This window comes from Bombyx mori, chromosome 25 (genome assembly GCF_030269925.1).
Source record: "Bombyx mori chromosome 25, ASM3026992v2".
Lineage (NCBI taxonomy): Eukaryota > Metazoa > Arthropoda > Insecta > Lepidoptera > Bombycidae > Bombyx > Bombyx mori.
Window position 1 is genome coordinate 723,300 of NC_085131.1, and position 23,076 is coordinate 746,375.

The following is a 23,076-nucleotide window of genomic DNA, read 5'->3' on the forward strand; positions in this document are numbered from 1 at the left end:
CGCGTAGTGCTAAGCGGCTACTGAAGCCCATAAATAGAATCGTGGAAGTTGTTTGTGGACGCGTGATAAATACATATTTGTTAAAGAATACGACTAAGTTAGTTGTCGGAGAATGGATAGCAGCCTTTTCAGGTTTGTATGCCAAAATTTAAGAGCACATGAATGAAACACTGACCGTAAGACGTCTTGTGAGTCCGTACGGGTAGGTACCACCACCCTGCCTATTTCTGTCGTTATAATTATACTTAAGACCTTAGAACTTATATCTCAAGGTGGGTGGCGCATTTACGTTGTAGATATCTGGGTTCCAGTAACTATTTAACACAAGGTGGGCTGTGCGCTCGTCCATACATATAAGCATTAAAAAAAGATAAAAAAAAACAACTTTGTCGTACTTTTTTTTTTTAAAGCTTAGATAAGGCCACCTCGTGTTAAAGGCCACCTCGTGTTAAGTGGATACTGGAACGCAGACATCTACAACGTAAATTCCGCGGCCCATCTCCAAAAACGATTTGTAAGGTCTCAGTTTTAACGGTACACCGGCTACCCTGTTCTTCAAACCGAAACGCATTACTGCTTCGCGGCAGAAATAGGCAGGGTGGTGGTACCTACCCGTGCGGACTCACAAGACGTTCTACCACCAGTAAGTACGCAAATTTTAATTTTGCGGGTTTGATTTTTATTACACGATGTTATTCCTTCACCGTGGAAATCTACCGTATTTCATTAGAAAAAATGGTCACCGGGATTCGAGCACCGTTGAATCGCTCGACACGAATGCACCGGACGTCTTATCAGACCACGACGACTTAGGTACTTACCAATTGATATAAATAATGATTTACCGACTTTACCTTACGCTCTAATCTCGTAGTCAACAAGGCCTGCCGGTTACAGACTCGTAATGGATGTTAATAAAATAAAAGCCATACAATAAAACCAAATTTTTATTTCGCACATAATACACAACAAAATAAACTATGTATCAGTTTACAACAAATCGTCATTACGAATCTAAAATGTCTAGCTATTTAATAAAATGAGCGGTTTTGCAGAGCGCGTTCTTTTACCTTTCATTTGCAGAGCTGTGCTTAGTGCGAGTTTTTTAACGTTCTCGATAGCGTAAAAGTTAACTCATATTTGTATGGAATAGGATCGTTTGCCTACGTTTGCCGCTAGGGGCGCTGTTCCAACTGCATATAAAATTGGGTTAACTCTTACGATATCGAGAACGTTCAAAAACTCGCACTAAGCACAATGAGCGCGACCCCCACCGGCTTCCTTACAGTCGGACGGGACGCCCGCCTAAGTATTTGAAATGAAGCTGGGTCCATAAAATATTTGAACATAGCAGTTTTCACGAAGTCTCCCGTGAAATTATTAACTATTACCCAGGATTTATCGCTCAAATACGCAACTAGAACTGTCACAAACCCCACTTGTAGCCCGGGAGTGTCATTGTCAGCTTCATTGGAAACTTCCATTTGACACCGGTTTTAAAATAACGAGACGGTATAGCAACTTAATGACGTTCAGATAGATTAGGAAAAAAACAAAAAAATTGACGACGCGTACTTTGTTAAAGGCAGTGTGCTTAGTGCGAGCTTTTTAACTTTCTCGATAGCGTTAGAGTTAACTAAAATTTTCATCGAGTTGGAACGTTTACCTACGTTTGCCGCTAGGGGCGCTGTTCCAACTGCATACAAATTGGAGGTTACTTTTACGCTATCGAGAAAGTAAAAATACTCGGACTAAGCATACAGATTAAAAGTATTATTTCACTTTAAGCAATGGGAAAGGCCTCGCATTGTCAGTCCCTACAGAAGACGAGGACTGCTTCCCTCCTTAAAGTAGGCACTCGTATGCGGACGCCGGCTAAATCAAAAGTTCTTTGACGACATATTAAAAGACCACCATCTATGTTACTCAGTTAATTCCAATATACAGGGTGTAGCCCTATCCGTCTCATAAAGGTGTTATTACCTATCGAATGAATATGATTCTACTTAATCCTTTCAATTAAACGTTAAAAAATAATCTAACAGATGCACCAAGCCGTAAAAACATACCCACACTTAGCTCTACTGAACATCGAAGGACCAAAGGGTAAAATATTAGAGAAGAAAATTGGCACATTCTTGAGAAAATAGAGATATCTTTAATAACGATATGTTTTTTAAAATACACTTTTTTTTACATAATTTTATAGAAAGTTTTTTTTTAAATTACAGTGGAAATATTGCTTAAGTAGATATGATAGTGTAACATTTCCTTCTTTTTTTTTAAATAAAACAGACAGTACGCATAAGAATTATTAAAAATATTTATCAACCTCTTTCGGACGCGACAGTACATCTTTTATATTTAAATTAAAACATAGATTACATAAAATGAAATGAAAGCAAGAGTATCATTAAGTAATAACATTACAATAAAATCTAAAACATTATTCACGACAATTAAATGTTTTACACAATTTTTTTACATTAATCAAGGGTGTTGTATGGATTATATTCTTCTAAAGTTTACTGCCACTTGAAGTGAACAGGCCGAAGGGGACTTATCGAAATTACTTGAAATTTTTCCGATGAAGACAAAAAACTCAAAATTTGGACTAAATTAGTAGAACATGTGTGTGGAAGGCCTTTGTTTGCCCTTTTTATTCTTTTTCTAACCAATTATATTTGATAGTGACAGTAAACTTAAAATATATGTTATTTATTAATTTATTAAATTCTCCCAGAAAAACGAACACGAATTCCGTAACGAGTCATTATCATTGAAAACGTGCAGTAATTGAAAAGAAAAACATAAAGATTGAGAAATTAACAACTTGTATATAATTAAGTACGGTCAGAAGGTGCAGTTCAACAAGTGTAGATTTAGAAAGAAAAATATATGTAAATAACTGCATTTGTTTTGTGCACACCCTACTTTTCATATTATCGTTGACTTAATTAAAATAGATAACAATATAGTTTTTTATTGCGCAAATGTACGATGTACGAGCTCACGGCACATCCGATATAAAGAGGTTGCCGAAGCATAGAGACATCACAACATGCACGCTGCCGCCACCATAAGACACACATATATATACACACTCTTTATCTATACTAGGTACATACTATCTATTCTTTCCTTTACCTATGTAGTACGGGTAATGTAAACAATTTCAGGGCTCGCACATTACCCTAACTCGTAAACGACGACTCATTATCGTTACCGGATTTTTTCAATTTGATACGTCAAACTTTAACGTTCGATTTTTACGTAAATTGACAGCTGTCAATTTTGACATATGTCACTATTAAATTCAGTCAACGATTTAAAACGCTATACAGAATTTATCACTAAATTTATATACACTACACCAAAATTGTTGATACGAAATTATTTGAATTGCTCTTAATAACAAAATGTTTATATTTAAGTATTTGCTTAAATATTTGTATACTAAGCCTACTGATAACCAATTTTAGCTTCGCCACGGTCCGTGAATATGTCATAGCGAGACAAATTTGGGTATTGCCAATATACAAGTTTTATAAAATATAAAAATAAGATTTTTCGGCATCCCTCTTGGCATAGGTTTAAGAATATAACACAAGTCCCATAGAAATAGAATACATCCGATTAACCAAAAATATTTAAAATTTTAGTGGATTATATAGTTCTTTGAGCTTATTTTGTTGCTTTTTCATTTTCAAAAGCAGTCATCGCTAATTCGTATTGTACATCACGTAGAAAAGATTCCAAATGTTCCACAACCCAATTGGCGTTTCTTGGAAATCTTCGGACAAACAGAAACCAGCAAAACTATTATAATAATATGGTGAAGGGCACAGGAGATCTGGCGGAATCATTGACATTTTAAGATCTTAAGAACACATCAAAACATGTGTTGAGAAACTAAGCGACACATGAGTGACAACTTCAAGTAGTTTATTTAGGGTGAGGTGATGAAGTAGAGCTCATGCTACCTCGTTGTAACGAGCACCCGGCCCCAGAGGGTCCACGCAGCAGCAGACGAGTCGACCGTAGACTGTCCTTCGTCATCAAGGCCGTTGGAGTTAATTGGAGGAATTCAAACACACAAACGTGTAACCGTCCTTCAAAAAATTTGTTGACACATGCGGTGGTTCATTTTAGTTTCAATTCCAATTTTGTAATCGAATGTCATTGTTTAGTTTTGGCTTGTTATTCCCCTGAGCCCTTCAGATACAATCGATATGTTATAAAAAATATTTATTTAAAGGATTTTATGACCTGGTAACTAAGACTATATGTCAATATGTTATAAAGCCGGATAAGTCCTCTGATAGGGTTGTTCCTTTTTTCAATGAAAGCGTCGCATTTCCCTCGAATCTTGTGGAGTCAGTTTGAGTGCAGCAATGCATAGCGATATGCAGCAATATATAGCTTCTTTTGAGAACTAATGAAACGTCAGGTTGACGTTTAAGCGCAGTTGTCAAAATGACAAATTTAAACATCATATCCTGGCTTCAATATTTTCGTTATCTAAGTTACAGTACATATAGTTCTACTTAATCCTTTCAATTAAACGTTAAAAAATAATCTAACAGATGCACCAAGCCGTAAAAACATACCCACACTTAGCTCTACTGAACATCGAAGGACCAAAGGGTAAAATATTAGAGAAGAAAATTGGCACATTCTTGAGAAAATAGAGATATCTTTAATAACGATATGTTTTTTAAAATACACTTTTTTTTACATAATTTTATAGAAAGTTTTTTTTTAAATTACAGTGGAAATATTGCTTAAGTAGATATGATAGTGTAACATTTCCTTCTTTTTTTTTAAATAAAACAGACAGTACGCATAAGAATTATTAAAAATATTTATCAACCTCTTTCGGACGCGACAGTACATCTTTTATATTTAAATTAAAACATAGATTACATAAAATGAAATGAAAGCAAGAGTATCATTAAGTAATAACATTACAATAAAATCTAAAACATTATTCACGACAATTAAATGTTTTACACAATTTTTTTACATTAATCAAGGGTGTTGTATGGATTATATTCTTCTAAAGTTTACTGCCACTTGAAGTGAACAGGCCGAAGGGGACTTATCGAAATTACTTGAAATTTTTCCGATGAAGACAAAAAACTCAAAATTTGGACTAAATTAGTAGAACATGTGTGTGGAAGGCCTTTGTTTGCCCTTTTTATTCTTTTTCTAACCAATTATATTTGATAGTGACAGTAAACTTAAAATATATGTTATTTATTAATTTATTAAATTCTCCCAGAAAAACGAACACGAATTCCGTAACGAGTCATTATCATTGAAAACGTGCAGTAATTGAAAAGAAAAACATAAAGATTGAGAAATTAACAACTTGTATATAATTAAGTACGGTCAGAAGGTGCAGTTCAACAAGTGTAGATTTAGAAAGAAAAATATATGTAAATAACTGCATTTGTTTTGTGCACACCCTACTTTTCATATTATCGTTGACTTAATTAAAATAGATAACAATATAGTTTTTTATTGCGCAAATGTACGATGTACGAGCTCACGGCACATCCGATATAAAGAGGTTGCCGAAGCATAGAGACATCACAACATGCACGCTGCCGCCACCATAAGACACACATATATATACACACTCTTTATCTATACTAGGTACATACTATCTATTCTTTCCTTTACCTATGTAGTACGGGTAATGTAAACAATTTCAGGGCTCGCACATTACCCTAACTCGTAAACGACGACTCATTATCGTTACCGGATTTTTTCAATTTGATACGTCAAACTTTAACGTTCGATTTTTACGTAAATTGACAGCTGTCAATTTTGACATATGTCACTATTAAATTCAGTCAACGATTTAAAACGCTATACAGAATTTATCACTAAATTTATATACACTACACCAAAATTGTTGATACGAAATTATTTGAATTGCTCTTAATAACAAAATGTTTATATTTAAGTATTTGCTTAAATATTTGTATACTAAGCCTACTGATAACCAATTTTAGCTTCGCCACGGTCCGTGAATATGTCATAGCGAGACAAATTTGGGTATTGCCAATATACAAGTTTTATAAAATATAAAAATAAGATTTTTCGGCATCCCTCTTGGCATAGGTTTAAGAATATAACACAACTCCCATAGAAATAGAATACATCCGATTAACCAAAAATATTTAAAATTTTAGTGGATTATATAGTTCTTTGAGCTTATTTTGTTGCTTTTTCATTTTCAAAAGCAGTCATCGCTAATTCGTATTGTACATCACGTAGAAAAGATTCCAAATGTTCCACAACCCAATTGGCGTTTCTTGGAAATCTTCGGACAAACAGAAACCAGCAAAACTATTATAATAATATGGTGAAGGGCACAGGAGATCTGGCGGAATCATTGACATTTTAAGATCTTAAGAACACATCAAAACATGTGTTGAGAAACTAAGCGACACATGAGTGACAACTTCAAGTAGTTTATTTAGGGTGAGGTGATGAAGTAGAGCTCATGCTACCTCGTTGTAACGAGCACCCGGCCCCAGAGGGTCCACGCAGCAGCAGACGAGTCGACCGTAGACTGTCCTTCGTCATCAAGGCCGTTGGAGTTAATTGGAGGAATTCAAACACACAAACGTGTAACCGTCCTTCAAAAAATTTGTTGACACATGCGGTGGTTCATTTTAGTTTCAATTCCAATTTTGTAATCGAATGTCATTGTTTAGTTTTGGCTTGTTATTCCCCTGAGCCCTTCAGATACAATCGATATGTTATAAAAAATATTTATTTAAAGGATTTTATGACCTGGTAACTAAGACTATATGTCAATATGTTATAAAGCCGGATAAGTCCTCTGATAGGGTTGTTCCTTTTTTCAATGAAAGCGTCGCATTTCCCTCGAATCTTGTGGAGTCAGTTTGAGTGCAGCAATGCATAGCGATATGCAGCAATATATAGCTTCTTTTGAGAACTAATGAAACGTCAGGTTGACGTTTAAGCGCAGTTGTCAAAATGACAAATTTAAACATCATATCCTGGCTTCAATATTTTCGTTATCTAAGTTACAGTACATATAGTTGTTATAAAGGTAGACAACGCACAACTGGAGGCGAGAATTCTGGAACACTTTTGATATTACAAGCGTACAATCGTCAGTAAACAGAAATGAAAATCAAGAAAAGAATAATTATAATAATCATTCATACAAGTTTTACTTATCTCTTAATGAAATTTACATTTTTATTACAGTTAGCTTCGATTCCTTTTACGAGATGAGCAAGCAAGTGAGCTTTCGTGAAAGCCGCGGTAGTCCAGTCCCAGGCAGCCGCTGGGTAATCGCTGTCACTGGAACCGTTTGCTTTAAATATGTTTTTTTTTCACTTTCACACCCATAGTCTATATTTATTTACACGAGTCCACACTAAGGTTCATATGAACGTACGTACCTTCGACACCTCAATAGAAGAACGCACCTTACTGCCAACGTATTAGAGTTTGATTTTGTAAATCACTTTCATTAAAAATTCCAGTGCAGTGCGCTGCCACGCACTAATATCGCCAGTACAAAACGGTACGCGACACTTTTTTTTTTAAATTTCCAGTTTTTTTTTCAGACTTAATTATATGCGACAAGATCTAGAATATTTTCAAGCAATTATGATTTTTTTCAAATTACCTAAATGTTAAATATAGTTTTGGCATTCTCCGCACGAGGAGCAATGGTTTGAAATTTAAGTCTCCTAAAGATATACGCAGAGCTAATCGCGAAAACGGAGCGAGGCGGTCTTGCTATCGGCTGCGACAAGTGACATGACAATATATTGAATTGAATTGACAATTATATAGAGATAACCACAAATATTCGTGTTCAGTTTAATATATTTCAGCAAATTCAACTTTATGTGCTCATTATAATAAGTCTGAAATTTCTAATCCATAACGTTACTGATGCTGTAGGTCGATTAACTAGTGTATCTGGCGCGGGAGTGTAGAGGTTTCAGGATCATTTTCGGTTATGAAGGTTCAGTACCTTGTATGATATCATTATACTGAGCCAACAGTGCAACGGACTACATCGGATAGTGATCACTTAGCTGAAGACGAGAGACAGTGCCGGACCGCTGTCGCCTCAAAGAGCTCGCCTACCCGGCGGGGACAGTTTTAGAAACCGTTTTAATAAAACATTTATTTTCGTTAATAATTCGGTATTTAATCTACAACCATTTTTTCAATAAAAAAAACTTAACCATTAATTAAGTAAATCTTTGTATTCCATTGATTTAGCAAATTAAAAAAAAAAGAAACTATCCGTACCTTTGAAAACTTTAAAACGATTTAATCGTAAAATTCTCATTGAACAGTAAACAATAACATTATCTAGAACTATTATTATCAATTAACAAACCGTTCTCGGATTAAACCTATTATCCTTTTGTATAAAAACACACCCTATATTTAACTAACGACTTAAGATGGCGTTCGATGACGTCACTTGACACATGGCGAGTACTGTCACTTGGCGCTACGTCACTTGGCGGGCACGCCTCCCACTGAGGTGTCGGAGCGAGCGCGCGCGGCTCACAGGGCGGCCAGGCGGAGCGCTGGCGGCGCGGGGCGTCATCACAAGTGCTTGTGCTTCCCGTTGTGCGCGAAGGCGGGGGGCGCGGCGCCGGGGGCGGGGGAGGGGGGCGCCACGGCCGCCGCCGCCGCGTGCTCCATGCCCTTCTCGAGGCACGTCTGGTACATCGGCTTCAGGACCTGTAACACGATTTCGATACTTAGAAAGCCATTAAATATTGACGGTGGGTTTTATCTAATAAAAATGAATTGCTGTTCGTTAGTCTCGCTAAAACTCGAGAACGGCTGGACCGATTTAGCTAATTTTGGTCTTGAATTATCTGTGGAAGTCCAGAGAAGGTTTAAAATGTAGATAAATATGAAAATGCTAGAAATTAAATAAAAGTAACAGTGTTATCCCTTTTATGTGTACCCCCTCGAACGGATTCCTTTTGTTTGTTTTAAGTTTATTTTATACAAAAGTTTACACACTAGCAGGCACTACGAAATCTGCCGGGTCAGTTAGTTTTATTAATAAAAATATAGTCTTGTGTTTAATTTATCAGATTGAGTTATGGGATATCCATCCAGCTATCTCGAGTTCGCATAAAGTCTAAATTGTCACTGCTGTTGGATCGTTAAAGCGGGACGTGACACTAGGTGTTGAAAACTTGAGTCAATCATTGCAGGTTCACGAATGAAATATCAAGAAATGTTAGTTTGCCTTATCTTGTGTGATTTAATACAGAGTAGCTCTCCCTCTACACTGTATCAGCAGAGGGTTTAAGTTTGTCGCATAATAACAATACTACTTACATTATCCCACATGACCGTCGCAGTGTCGTCTATGGTTACGCCGAACTCTCTCATCTCGCCGCTGTACCTGAGAATGTTAAGAATAAAGTAGATAAGTACCGGTGTTGAGCGTGTCGCGGGCCAGCCCGAGCGGGAGTCGCGGTTCTGACACTTTCTGCCGCGATACAATTTCGCATCTGCTTTCGCAAATATAAATCTGTTTTCCTTGCGTTAAGACTGTGACCCTGAGTCTGCAGGTGGGTGGCAGAATTCAATTCGTGGTGCTTCCGGGTCCCTGTATCAGCGGGCGACCGGGAGCTCCGACAACATATTTAAAAAAAGCCATAGTTAATTACTTGTCGGCTTAACGTCACTGTTTACTTAACTAATACATAGTTAAAGTTAACTGTTTCCTAAGTATCACGTAAAGATGGTATTCAAGAGAATTCATGACTAAACTACCCCCACTTTCTAATATAAATACGAGTGACTATTGTATGTTAGCAACGTCGTCAGGTTTGAGCCCTATGAGCTCACCTACATGTTAGGGAAAAGCTGAAATAGCCTCTCTAGTATCAGCCTGATGATCTCTTTTTTTTTTGCTACTTATGGTGATATTATCAGGCGCTCAAAACAGTCCCGCTCGAGCTGCAGAACCGATCGGAGTTCACTGATGGCACCGGCCCACTCCGTCATACTTGTGATAAGCATTTAACGCATAAAACTAAATCATTTGCTTCGCGTATCTCATTGTCCCGGGGGTCGACTCGGGCACGTTTGGTTCCCGGGTGGCGTGCCGGGTTTGGTAGGTCATCTCAATTGCGACGAAGAGTTGGAGACTATTAGGTGTCAGGACCCCACCTATTGAACTACGAACGGTCCGCACTGCTTGTCGCATAATAGATATTGTTTAAAAACGTGTGCAACACTGCACCAGCTCCAAACGAACCAACAAAACACTGGTCTGAACTTACAATATGATGATACATCGGCAGTTTGTATACGACTAGTGAAGTTTCAAAGCTGACATCGATATTATCGACTTTGTGAATACAATATATCGATGTATACATCATTTAAATAACTAGTTAACATCCACGAATATCAAAGACGCGTATATGGAATAGGTTTAAGACAGCCGATCGACCAGGTTCAGATGTAGATGTCTATGGACTCCAGTAGCCACTTAACACCAGGTGAGCTGTGAGCTCGTCCACCCATCTAAGCAATAAAAAACTTTAGTAATGCCAGGGATAGAGCCAAGCCGCTGCCTACCGCTGGCATTTAAAAGAATGACCACTGCTGGTCACGTTCGTCATTGTTCCATTTCTTTTCGAATCACCTGTCAAGTCTCTGTGTTAGTCTATGTCTAGTCGTTGTAGGACTGTAGGTCCAGTCAGAGAGGTTCAATATAGTTACCTGATGTATGCCCAGAGCACGAGCGTGAGGAGGGCCAGGCCCATGGCGAAGTTGGCGACGTTGGCGAGCGGGTAGAGGCCCAGCAGCCCGAACACTCCGCTGAGCACGTAGAAGAACAGCGCCACCGCGAAGAACACGGAGGGCGTCCGGGCCGCCTTGAAGATGTTCTTGCTCTCGTTGTGCGCCTTGAACTGCAGGAACTGCTCCTCCAAGTCCTGAGAATTACTATCGTTATCGTCTACTGACTGCCGAGGCTGCAGAGTTCAGAGCAAATCAAATCAAATAAAAATAAAAAAATTCAACATAAATGAAAGTACATACTTGTTGAACGTCAAAAAGAACTACCGCCAATTAACAAAAACGAGCCTCCGTCCTGAGAAGAACTCTCAAGAAACTGTCAAGCATGGGTTTTTTTTTAATATAATTTTTTTTTTTTAATATTAGATTATTTTTTTTATATTCTTTTTACAATGCGTTGTTTCCTCAGAGTTCGAAACATGAAGACTTTGTATTTATACGTGTACTGGGACGTACAGTTGGGGTGTGTTCTGCGCACGCACGACCCCCCTCCCTCCCCCTTCGCCGAATAAAACTTAAAACTTATGAAAGCCTGACCCCGTGTGTCAATATAAATTAGTTGACTACTTCATGGAGGTTTTGAGTACACAATGGCGGCGGTGGTTAAGTCAAAAATAATTGTATTTATGCGCCCATCATTCGCTTACGCGTGTGGCAAAAACGGCCATCAACACCATCTAGTTTTTATAGTCGAGTAACCGAAACGATTTTATAGCCGACCTTGGATACGCTGTCGTTAGACGTGGGTCATTTGAGCTAAATAAATGTCTAGACCTGTGCGAGTTGGTCGAAGTAGGCCTGGCTGAAGTCCCGGCCGCCCATCTTCCGCTTGGCGTTGAAGGCGTACATGGCCTTGTCCCGCACGCGCTGGTGCTCCGTCAGCAGCAGGTCGGCGTGCAAGTAGGGCCGCCCACCCCCGCACACCTCCTCCATGAGCCGCGTGTACACCTCCTTGGCCTCCGCCACAGCTGTCAAGTTGTTGGCTTCCGCTGTCGCCTGTGGAGAGATCACCATTAACTTATCACAGGGGACTTTTTGGCGGGAAAGCGAGGAGTGAAGTTGTGTGATTTGTTTTATTTTGTCTATGTAGTGTTTCTTCGGGTTTAAATGTGTAATAACGTAAATGCGTAAAATAATAATGTGGTTTATTAACTGTTTAATATCTGTGAAAGTGCACAAATGTGGGAAAATGAAACAAAGCCGCTCGACGTAACTTCTCGGGATACTCCAAAAAGTCCACTGAAAAAATCTCAGTAAATGACCACCATTTTACTGAGATTATATTTCATCCCATATCATCTCATGTCATTTAATTTCATCCCAGTTGATTAATGTCTCAAATTAATCATATTCATTTCATTTCACTCCATTTTATCATTTTTCATAAAAATATAAATATAAATTATAATAAGATATGACTTAAAGGTCTTAGTTACCAGGTTATAAAATCCCTTAAAAAAAAATTTATCACAAGAATCATAGTCTATTTTATTTTGTACGTCTAGAAGTCGAAACAAAATAGTGACGGTATTTTGACAACAGCATATCTGAGTGACTGACCACAAGCATGCTCTTGGGCTCGGGCAGTTCGTTGCCCTTGTAGATGTTCATGTACGACTTGAAGTACTGGACCAGGTCCTTGGCCTTGACCTTCTGACCGTTGATGAGCTTCGGCACCAGGTTCTCGGGAGCCAGCAGCATCGGCACGAACTGCTGGAGGGAGCGTTTGAACTCTGATTCGATATCTGTAATTATTAAAATTATACATCATCATGTCAATGATGAGAATGTTGCGATGGAGGTGTGGAGTAACGAGAATGGATAGAATAGGGAATGAATATGTTAGAGGAAGTCTGAAAGTGGCACCTGTGACAGAGAAGCTGAGGAGTGCGCGTTTGGGATGGTATGGACATGTGGTGAGACGAAATGACAATTTGGGTTGTGTTGCGTTCTTATATCTTAGATATCTTGAGGTGGCCAGGAATATGAATAAATGCGTTTACTATTTAATTATTTTACAAATATAGAATTGACACGCGCGTCCATCATTTTCTTCGTGTAATTTTTTTTTTTTAATTTTGACAATTGTTGCCTCTATTGCGTTTCCTGATTTGTTATTGGTTCGTGCGATATGACGTCATCGTTGGCCAATCACAGCCATCAATATATGACGCGACATTGTATCGTTAACAGGTTGTTAAGAGAGTTTGAACTAGAAATATGGAAGGATTTAGAGTAGTTTAGAGGAATACCTAAGACAAAATGGATGGATTGCGTCAAAGACGATATGTGTAAGAGGGGAGTGAGCGAAGAACCATTTCTTATATACCATTATATGATAGAGGAGTATGGATTCTGCAGCTCACCTGCAAGTCTGCCGTCAAATTGTGGGTTGGTGGCCACTTTGAGTCCCGGGTGCGGCATGAGGAAGCAGGCCAGCTCCGAGAAGCACGCCGTTATGTGCTTGCGGAGGGACTGCAGCTCTGGATGCTGTTTGTCTGATACCTGAATACTCAAAGAGACACGTTGAGCCTTGGGTTACAATATTTAAGCACAAATATTTTTTAAGTAGAAACATAACACATAATAGTTGTGTTGTGTTGTATATTACAAGTTTAGATTTACAGTTGAAAAAAATAGTCTACCTGTAGACAGAAATAATTAGGTTTTCCTTAAAATCATATCATCAATTGTTCCTTACTAAGACAAAAATAATCGCCGAAAAAAATGGACATATTTTGAGAGGACTTTTATTGACCCATAATTTCTACAAGAATATTTTATGATATGATAAGTTTTTTTAATCGTAATAATTAGATTTCGTAAAAAAATATAGAAAAAATAAAATTCAGTAGCGGTTGTATTTTAGACACTAATTTTCACGGACGCCTCAATATTTATTTGATGTATCACATTTCCTCTTTTTTCTTATTGAGAAAATGGCACTAAACTGTTTTATTTGACTATTCGTATGGTTCGATATGGTTCGAGTTAAATTTTTTGAATTTAAAACAAGTAGAATATTTTTGTATTTAACTATACTCTCTATTTCTCTAATCATCGACCGCAGTTAACTTTTTCTATTGGTTAATTAAAATAGTGTTATATACGTGTGTTTAAGAAATACCTTTAATCTTCTTGACAGTATCTGCATGCCGCCGTCCGCTCCGTAGGGCGCTTCGTAGGGGAAGCTCCAGTCGCGCACGAGGAACTGCAGCCGCTGGAAGGGAGTCCGGCCCCCGTCCTCGAGCGCCAGCCGACCGTACTCTGTGAACAACTGTACAGGAATATCGTTCTTGTTACGTGTACACAAAGTTCATATTCCAATGGCCTGTAGTCTAATGCTAATTTTAAGATTAATACATTCTGGATGGTTGCTTGCGCACAGTGGCACCGAACCTTTTTCTTATTGCCATTATAGGCAGACAAGCATACGGCCCACCTGATGGTGAGTGGTTACCGTCGCCCATGGACTTCAGAAATGCCAAGGGCAGAGCCAAGCCGCTGCCTACCGTTAGTACAATTTTTTTAAATTTTTTATTTATTGCTAATATGGTGGACGAGCTCACAGCCCACCGGTGTTAAGTGGTTACTGGAGCCCATAGACATCTACAACGTAAATGCGCCACCCACCTTGAGATATAAGTTCTAAGGTCTCAGTATAGTTATAATTTACAACGGCTGCTCCGCCCTTCAAACCGAAACGCATTACTGCTTCACGGCAGAAATAGGCAGGGTGGTGGTACCTACCCGTGCGGACTCACAAGAAGTCCTACCATCAGTACTAGTAGGAAACTATCGAAAATTTGTATTTGTTTGTTCTTTCACCTGAATAAGCTAGTACAGGTAGACTTTACATTCCTGGAATTATATCATCCCAGAGTAGTAGATGGCGCGAAAATCGATTAAGATAGTATTCTGACTGTAAAATGAAGGGGATGAACATGCATGAGGAATGTGTTGCATACATCACGATATGTAAACTTGAAGACCTTTCCTTACTAATTGGGTAAGTTCCGACCATAAAGGATCCTATAACACAATTAAAACGCAAGCAGTGACGGGCATAGACAGGGGACGACGGGGCATAGACAAGAGATGACGTCACAAGATGGCGTCGCAACTACAGGTGACGCTACGTACTTGAAGGTGCTGGAGGTCGTCCTCCTGGATGTTTTGCGAGAGGTTGTATATCTGAACGGACGACAGCATCGTGGACAGAGCGAACACGGTCGCGCAGTCTCGCACCGTGGATTCACTGTCGAAGGCGCCTTGCGTGTCTAGCAATATTATCGCTACCTGAAAATCAAATTATTTTTATTTATTTATGTACACACAAAAAAGAAGACATAGTACAGAGTAATAGGAACATTATGTACAAAGGCACTGCTTATTTCTTTAAGAAATCTCTTCCAGCAGATCTGCGAGAGGATTATGAGAAAAATAACAAATACAACATGAGAATTATAGTAATGCATATACACATTGCAAATATTGTATTATTATTTTTCGGAATGTATGAATGAGTATATGAGAGGAAGTGTGAAAGTAGCCCCGGTAATTAACAAATTAAAGAGCGGACGGTTAGCGTGATATGGACATGTGATGCGTAGAGAGGAGATGCATGTGACTAGGAGATGTATGGAAATGGTAGTGCAAGGTAGAGGGGGAAGAGGTCGACCGAAGAAGATATGGATGGAGTGTGTGAATGACGATATGAGAGAGAGACGAGTGAGTGTTGAGATGACTGCTGATAGAAGAGAATGGAAAAGAAAAAATCGCTGTGCTGACCCCATTTAGTGGGATACGGTGGAGAAAAACAACATTTTTCGTTAATGTATTGAATATCAGACTCGTGGTCTGTGCCTTCCTGACACGTATGTGCCTTTCACTCAATAGATCCTAATTATGAGACTAGGCATGGGCCATACAGTTATTCTAAATATATTTATTATCGTATCTAATATTAAACAAACTTTTATTCCGTTCAAAGGAGTATAGTAACATTTATATCACTGACAATGATCCTCGATGAGCATTAACCTAATGCTAAGACCTAAGATGTATAGAAGTTACCTTTTCACCATCATCGAGCGTCGCTTTGAATATCTCGGACCACATGAGTATGCCGGTCGTGTCCCTCTCGGAGCCCCCTCGCCAGCTGAAGCCCTGGAGGGGGTCCTCCTCGCTACCGAGCCACTCGCTCCCGCCGCCGCCTGCGCCGTACTGAAGAAAGTAGTCTTTAATGACGGGGACACACTCGAAAAAACATCAATCTGCCCCCTATCGAAATTAACGGACCCACGAAGATTTATTGATCGATCTTTTATTATTGGCCTATTACAAGCACTGAAGCAAATCTAATATGGTCCGAAACGTTGAACTCATCAGTATTTTATCTTTCTGGTATATACAGAACGTATTAATGATTTATGACGTCACGCTTTGACTTTTAATTAACGTGGAGGTTCCATTACCGCTGTTAAACGGTAAAATGGTTTGATCGCCTGATCTCGTGTTCAATTGCAGAATTAAGGAGACTAATTACTGGTGATAGAACCTCTTGAGAGTCCGCACGGGTAGGTACCACCGCCCTGCCTACTTCTGCCGTGAAGCAGTAATGCGTTTCGGTTTGAAGGGTGGGGCAGCCGTTGTAACTATACTTGAGATCTTAGAACTTATATCTCAAGGTGGGTGGCGCATTTACGTTGTGGACGTCTGTGGGCTACAGTAACCACTTAACACCAGGTGGGCTGTAAGGGTCGTCCTAAGCTCCGACATCGATGGATTAAAGGTGTACTTAATCTAGTCGCTCTCCCTGCTGCATCGTCATATTTAGATGATAAAAACAAACAAACCTTATAGTGCATATATCTCAGGAAGAAGTCCAATAAGAAGGACTTTCCTTTCCTGAAGGCTCCGGCAACTGATATAACGACCACGGCTCTGTCTCTGACATCTTCTTTCAGGAGCAGAGACTTGAGGGCCTCCTCGTCCAGGGTGAACGTATGGTCGGGGCCGGTGTCGACGACCTGGACACCGTGCGGCCCACGCGGTGCCGGCGCCGGCTTCTCTGTCACTGTTGGAGCGGAAACATCAAAGTGAGTTTAAAAATATGATCTCGAGTTACAACTTCAGCGTCTTGGGTCCAAATTTAAACAAGCCTTGAAGCCGAAGAGCAATTAGTTACTCTCTTAATTAATGCGTTTTTTTATTGCTTAGATGGGTAGACGAGCTCACGTAAATGCGCCAGCCACCTTGAGATATAAGTTCTAAGGTCTCAAGTATAGTTACAACGGCTGTCTCACCCTCACGCATTACTGGCTCACGGCAGAAATAGGCAGGGTGGTGGTACCTACACGCGGATTCACACGAGGTCCTACCACCAGTAATTACGCAAATTATAATTTTGCGGGTTTGATTTTTATTACACGATGTTATTCCTTCACCGTGGAAGTCAATCGTGAACATTTGTTAAGTACGTATTTCATTAGAAAAATTGGTACCCGCCTGCGGGATTCGAACACCGTTGCATCGATACGAATGCACCGGACGTCTTATCCTTTAGGCCAAGACGACTTTAAAATATTAATTTAATATTTATACGAAATGTTATATTAATATTAATTTGTAGTCAGCGGCTTAGATGTGCCCCTGGCATTATGAGACCATAAGCATTCACCATCAGGTGACCCCCATGCATATTTAAAAAAAAGCAATTCCATTGAAAAAATCTTAATTTACAAAGTTCATAATTTTTACGCATCACAAATACTTGTCAATTTACTTAGTTCGTATTTCGTGGGCCCACAAATATGCCTCCGCGACTCTTGAGGCCATTGAACCCGAGCATAAGATGATTTTTATCCTGTTACCGACAGTGCAAATTGCATAAATAAAATAGAAATAGCGTGCGAACGCAATAACACTCAACTACCCTACTCTGTCTAAAATAGCATGCATTTAGAATTTTCAATTAAGGCACATCCGTTGTTGTTCTTTATTATCACAAATTTGGGCAGATCACCTAATGGGGCCTTTTGGTGATAAGCCTTTACAATAGTCCAGAGGAAGAGCACCTTGATTACTTGTGGTCGATTCTAAAGTCCTATGAGACAAGGCAAATTTTTCCGACCGGAACGCTGAACTTTACGACTATTGTAGAGTTAATTTACCATGTGCCATCATCTGATTAAGTCATCATACTTCGACAATTTCGTTGCGTATTTTTTAACTTATTCATTAATGTTTAAAATCGGGATTTCGATATAACATTTTAAATACGAGTGTCACTTCATTTTATTTTAATTGTCACAGATAATATTTGACGAGTATTTCAGTGGGTCGTGCTTTTTGAAATAACAGGAGGCTTTGTATGCTCTTTCGCAGCAAGATCAAGGAAGATTCAAGGTGCCATTACGGAATAAACCATAATGTTTCATATAATGTTAATAATAACAGATTCGAGAATGAAGTGTTTGCTCCAATCCGTTTCATTTAATTATTGCTACATATTTGTATTATTTTTTTTATTGCTTAGATTTGTGGACGAGCTCACAGCCCTCCTGGTGTTAAGTGGTTACTGGAGCCCATAGACATCTACAACGTAAATGCGCCACACATCTTGAGATATAGTTCTAAGGTCTCAGTATAGTCACAACGGCTGCCCCACCCTTCAAATCGAAACGCATTACTGCTTCACGGCAGAAATAGGCGGGGCGGTGGTACCTACCCGTGCGGACTCACAAGAGGTCCTACCACCAGTAAAACTACTTGCTATTTGTTTTTTTAATTTGCATTAAAAAGATCACATAATAGGTAATAAATAACCACGACTAGGCTGTGAGGTTCATATCCCCCGTCCTCTTTAGTAATGTGGCATTATTTGAAGCTGGTGGTAGAAATAACACTTTCTGAGATACAACAAGGACTGTGTCTGACGATTAATCGATCCAGACACGTGTAATCTAAACCTGAGCTTTGTATTACTTCTCCACTCTTATTTTCATACTAAATTCAACTTCTATAACACTTCAACTTTCAAGTACTGGCGGTCAGGTGCTTCGAACCAATACGTCAGCACCTTGGCCACTTTTGCTGCAGAGTCCTATTCCAATCCGAAAACTAGGACCCTAGTTGTAGCATTCATTAAAGCATTGATTGTCTTCAAACAATGTACTTTCGGTGGCAATACGAATTATAAACAATGAATGGTAACAATGTATAATTCATGAGATCAACGAACTGACCTCATCATTTGTGGACATCGACACATGGAACGTGTCGCGCGTTATCTGTTTGAAGAACGATAATATTGTTTAAAATAAGGGTCTCCTAGATTAATAGTTAAAATTTATTTGAACTCATATTCTAGTTTTTGTGTGCCATTTTTTTAATAAATTTGAATTTGAATCACAATGACACGTGCAAATAGTCGACCGATAGGTTTAGAAGACAGAGCATAAGTAGATCACCCTAAGCAGTACGTGTAGGCAAGTATATTATAATTAAAATAGCTGTAAGGAACCTATTGCCGTGAACTGATGATAGGTGGTAAAATTAGCGATTGTAGAAGGCAAGTTAAAATAAAAAAAAATCCGGAAAAGTCAGTGTATATGCCCTGCAATGTAATACAATATCGGGTAAGCGGGGTCAATGATCTCCTTTGACGAGGGGCGTCCATCGGCTGACTTTGCTTTAGATTGCGGTTTATCGAAATAAAAACCCGCCGATGCAAAATGTTATGTTATGTTAATATTTTTAATACGCAAACGAGCATACGGCCCACCTGTTGGTGAGTGGTTACACCGCCCATGGACTTCAGCAATGCCAGGGGCAGAGTCAAGCTGCTGCCCACCGTTAAGTACTCTCCACAAGTCTCAATATTGTGTTGTTATATCATTTATTTTGCTAGCGTTTTGGGTTCGGTTATTTTTAGTGCGTTTCCCAAATAAATACCGTAAGAGCGTTTTATGTTACTATTGTGAATTCTACAGCTATTGTTCGCGCATTTCACGTATGACCGTGGAGGGCAGTGAAAGCGTGGCGTGTGACACGGCCCGATCGGCCTTCACACGTCATCCGATAAACCGGCTTCAAACAATCGACAGTAAGATAAAAAAAAATCAAGAATATCTGAAATAAGATAAAATAGATATTCGAAGTGTTCGTTTTTTAACCGACTTGAAAAACGGAGAAGGTTCTCAATTCGACTATATTATGGTTTTTTTTATGTTTGTTACCTCATAACTGCATGAATCGATTTTGATGATTCTTTTTTTATTAGAAAGCTGACGCTTCCCGTGTGGTTCCAATCAATTTAGTCCAGTTCTGCTAATGGTATCCATGAGAAAACCATATAAGTCTTAAATTTGCATTAAGTACGTGCGCGACAAATAGATGAACTCAACATCAAGCCAACCGATTTCGATGATTATTGTTTTTAGTGTAGGTATATTAATTTGTTTTGGAATAACTTTTTTTTTCTATTTGAAGTCGGTTTTTGTTAAAGCATGTCTATTTATTTGCTAACGTATCCATGAGCTAATGGCGCGTGTTACCGGAGTCTAAAGTAAACTCTGCCGTCCGCTTCGAGAAATAATAATAAGCTGTCTCACCCATGAAGCCGGAATACATGACAGTATTTCCTGGATAGGTATGTGGGAAATACGTCTTATCTAGTAAGCAAGACTGCCAGAGACTGAAGCAGATGGAGAAAGATCGTGCGGGAGAAAGTGATGCAGGAGACTGGTTACGACCTTCAACATTGAGGAATACGACGCAATGAGGAGTAACTAAGAAATCTCTTTGAAAAAAATTAAGCAATTATAAGTTTACTTCGATATTTTTTCAATTATTTCGATTTAAAAATCAAACTACGAAAATTTAAATTATGACAAAATTTGAAAGTGCATTTTTCAACTAATAAAAACAATCTTTCAAATCAGTTTATAAATGACGGAAGTTTATAAAAAAAACATAAAAAAAAACGATTAGAAAGCATTCTCCTTTTTTGAAGTCGGTTAAACTGCCAGACTTTTCGTAGTAGGAATAGCCTTGAAATGTTTTCAGACATGCGATACCAACAGTTGAATTATATCTTGACCCAGAAATGAAAAACAATTGAATTAAAATCAAACATTCTTAATATTTATGTTTGGTTATTTTTGGCTTGAATCGTCAATAAAAAACCTTTTATCAAAGAGAAGCACTGAGTTCAATTAAACTTGTTTACCACATGTTTACTTACTAATATAGTAATATTTCCATTGTAGAAATAATTAAAACTGCTGTTATGCTTTAAGTACTTGTTTCTTATTTTCATAATATTATTTAGGATATTTGTATATTTTGCCAACCATATTTGTATGTTTTAATTAATATAGTTAATCATATATCAACGGAACACCGCAGTCGTTTGCAACCTTAAACTGTAAAATATTCGAATCTACTGGTGGTAGGATGTCTTTAATCCGCATGGGTAAGTACCACCACCACGCTTATTTCTGCCGTGAAGCAGTAATGCGTTTCGGTTTGAGGGGTAGGACAGCCGTTGTATTGTAAAAACGAAGACCTAAGACCTTATATCTCAACGTGGGTGGCGGTATTTACGTTGTAGATGTCTACGGGTTCCGGTAACCACTTAACACTGGTTGAGGCGTGAGCTTATCGTAAATAATAGAATGAAAATACAAACGCCATATTAGTCTGTAAGATTAGTTTTAATTATATTTATTGTCAATTGGCCTGTCTACTAGATAAACTGGCATTCCTTCGACTAGTGTAATATTATATCGGTACCTGAGTGATTAGTGCGAGTTTTTTAACGTTCTCGATAGCGTAAGAGTTAACGCAAATTTGTATGCAGTTGTAACAGCGCCCCTAGCGGCAAACGTAGGCAAACATGCCAACTCCATACAAGTTTGCGTTAACTTTTACGCTATCGAGAACGTTAAAGAACTCGCACTAAGCACACTGGAATATATCCTCGATATACGAACGAGCAGTCTCCGACCAGCGAATACAATGCAAGGTCGTGTCCGTACACGGTTGCGTTTTAAACTTTTTACTTCGCCTTAAACGTGTTTTTGCAAAGGATTTTTTGTCCGTTTTGGATCTGTTTGAAATTCGAGGACCCGGTTCTGTTTTTTTTTTTAGGATGCTAGAGACACTAGAGGCTCTATCGAGGTTATGAATATTCTTTCGTTGTGCGCATATATGTTCCCTTTCTTTACTATTTGTTTCTTTAAACTATTATTTTTTATAGCATGGACGTGTGAAGGACCTCACGACCAAGTGATGATCGGAGCCTAAGAGACTATTCCAGCTACGCCCGGACGCATAGGTGAGCTCACGGACTCATCCTGAGAGACATCCGCAGAATCTACAACCGGATCGGAATCGCGACCCACTGAGAAGATCCGACGAGAAACTCACTAGGCTGGGTTGTTTGGTCTCACAATACGCCTTTTTTTTAACGCTGGGGAATCCATTTACGGATACCCAGTCGAGGTAACAGACCGGGTTATGTCCGGCGCTTCGTAAGATGAAGAAGGGGAGAAGAGAAGGACCGAGGTCCTCGACCTCTCCCAATTTCCCACAGGAGACTACGCCTTGAAAAATGCGCGCGAGGCACTTGCCCCGCAGAACCGACTACCGACTAAACCCCATCGAGCTTCACCACACCGACTACATGAAACTTACGGTACCGCAGTGCGCGCCGAAACTCACAATACGCCCTAACATTAGTAAATAAACAAACTGTGTTTTCTTTTTTTTAGCTTCGTTTTTTATTAAACCATAAATAAATATTAGCAAAAAACAAACGTGTGGCACTCGGGAACTGCCGCGGTAAAGCTATTGCATAGCATTTTTTATCAACTTATGCAATTATAATTAGACAACAATAATTTAATATTAAAACAATAATGAAACAAGACCACGCTATATTAAACATTAATAAAAGCAAAACATTAACTGTCCCCTTCACACTCATAAGCTAGACCGCGCGAGAGAGAGATGGGCAGACTTTTCATGATGCGCATGCAGTGTGACGTCGCGCCACGCGCTTATTCACAAACACTACACAAGCGCAACGTGTGAATGTGTTGAACGCGAGCTACATGCAGGCGGAGTGAGGGGTGTTAGGTTTTTTTCGTTACAGAATTTCATGATTCGGTCGCCGCGCTCAAGGCCCGCGATAAAAGGTATGCAATAGCTTAA

At 38.9% G+C, this 23,076-nt stretch overlaps 1 protein-coding gene and 1 long non-coding RNA gene across 6 annotated transcripts in view; one reads left to right on the forward strand and one right to left on the reverse strand.

Annotated features, from left to right (window-relative positions):
• Window positions 1–929: 929 nt before the first annotated feature.
• Window positions 930–23,076, reverse strand: part of LOC101745564 (atlastin) — a 38,554-nt gene continuing 16,407 nt past the window's right edge. For all 5 annotated transcript variants that reach the window (XM_004925661.5, XM_012690010.4, XM_012690011.4 and 2 more), the window contains 10 exons: window positions 16,713–16,933; window positions 15,931–16,080; window positions 14,998–15,153; window positions 13,982–14,131; window positions 13,221–13,359; window positions 12,415–12,599; window positions 11,629–11,850; window positions 10,777–10,991; window positions 9,379–9,445; window positions 930–8,763 (listed from right to left, as the gene is read on the reverse strand). In XM_004925661.5, the coding sequence (XP_004925718.1) occupies window positions 8,626–8,763; window positions 9,379–9,445; window positions 10,777–10,991; window positions 11,629–11,850; window positions 12,415–12,599; window positions 13,221–13,359; window positions 13,982–14,131; window positions 14,998–15,153; window positions 15,931–16,080; window positions 16,713–16,933 (1,643 nt within the window). In that variant the 3' untranslated portion in view covers window positions 930–8,625. The remainder of the gene's footprint in view (window positions 8,764–9,378; window positions 9,446–10,776; window positions 10,992–11,628; window positions 11,851–12,414; window positions 12,600–13,220; window positions 13,360–13,981; window positions 14,132–14,997; window positions 15,154–15,930; window positions 16,081–16,712; window positions 16,934–23,076) is intronic.
• LOC134201370 (uncharacterized) lies at window positions 21,811–22,824 on the forward strand. The gene is made up of 2 exons (XR_009976632.1): window positions 21,811–22,041; window positions 22,121–22,824. It is a non-coding gene; the product is annotated as an uncharacterized LOC134201370 (long non-coding RNA).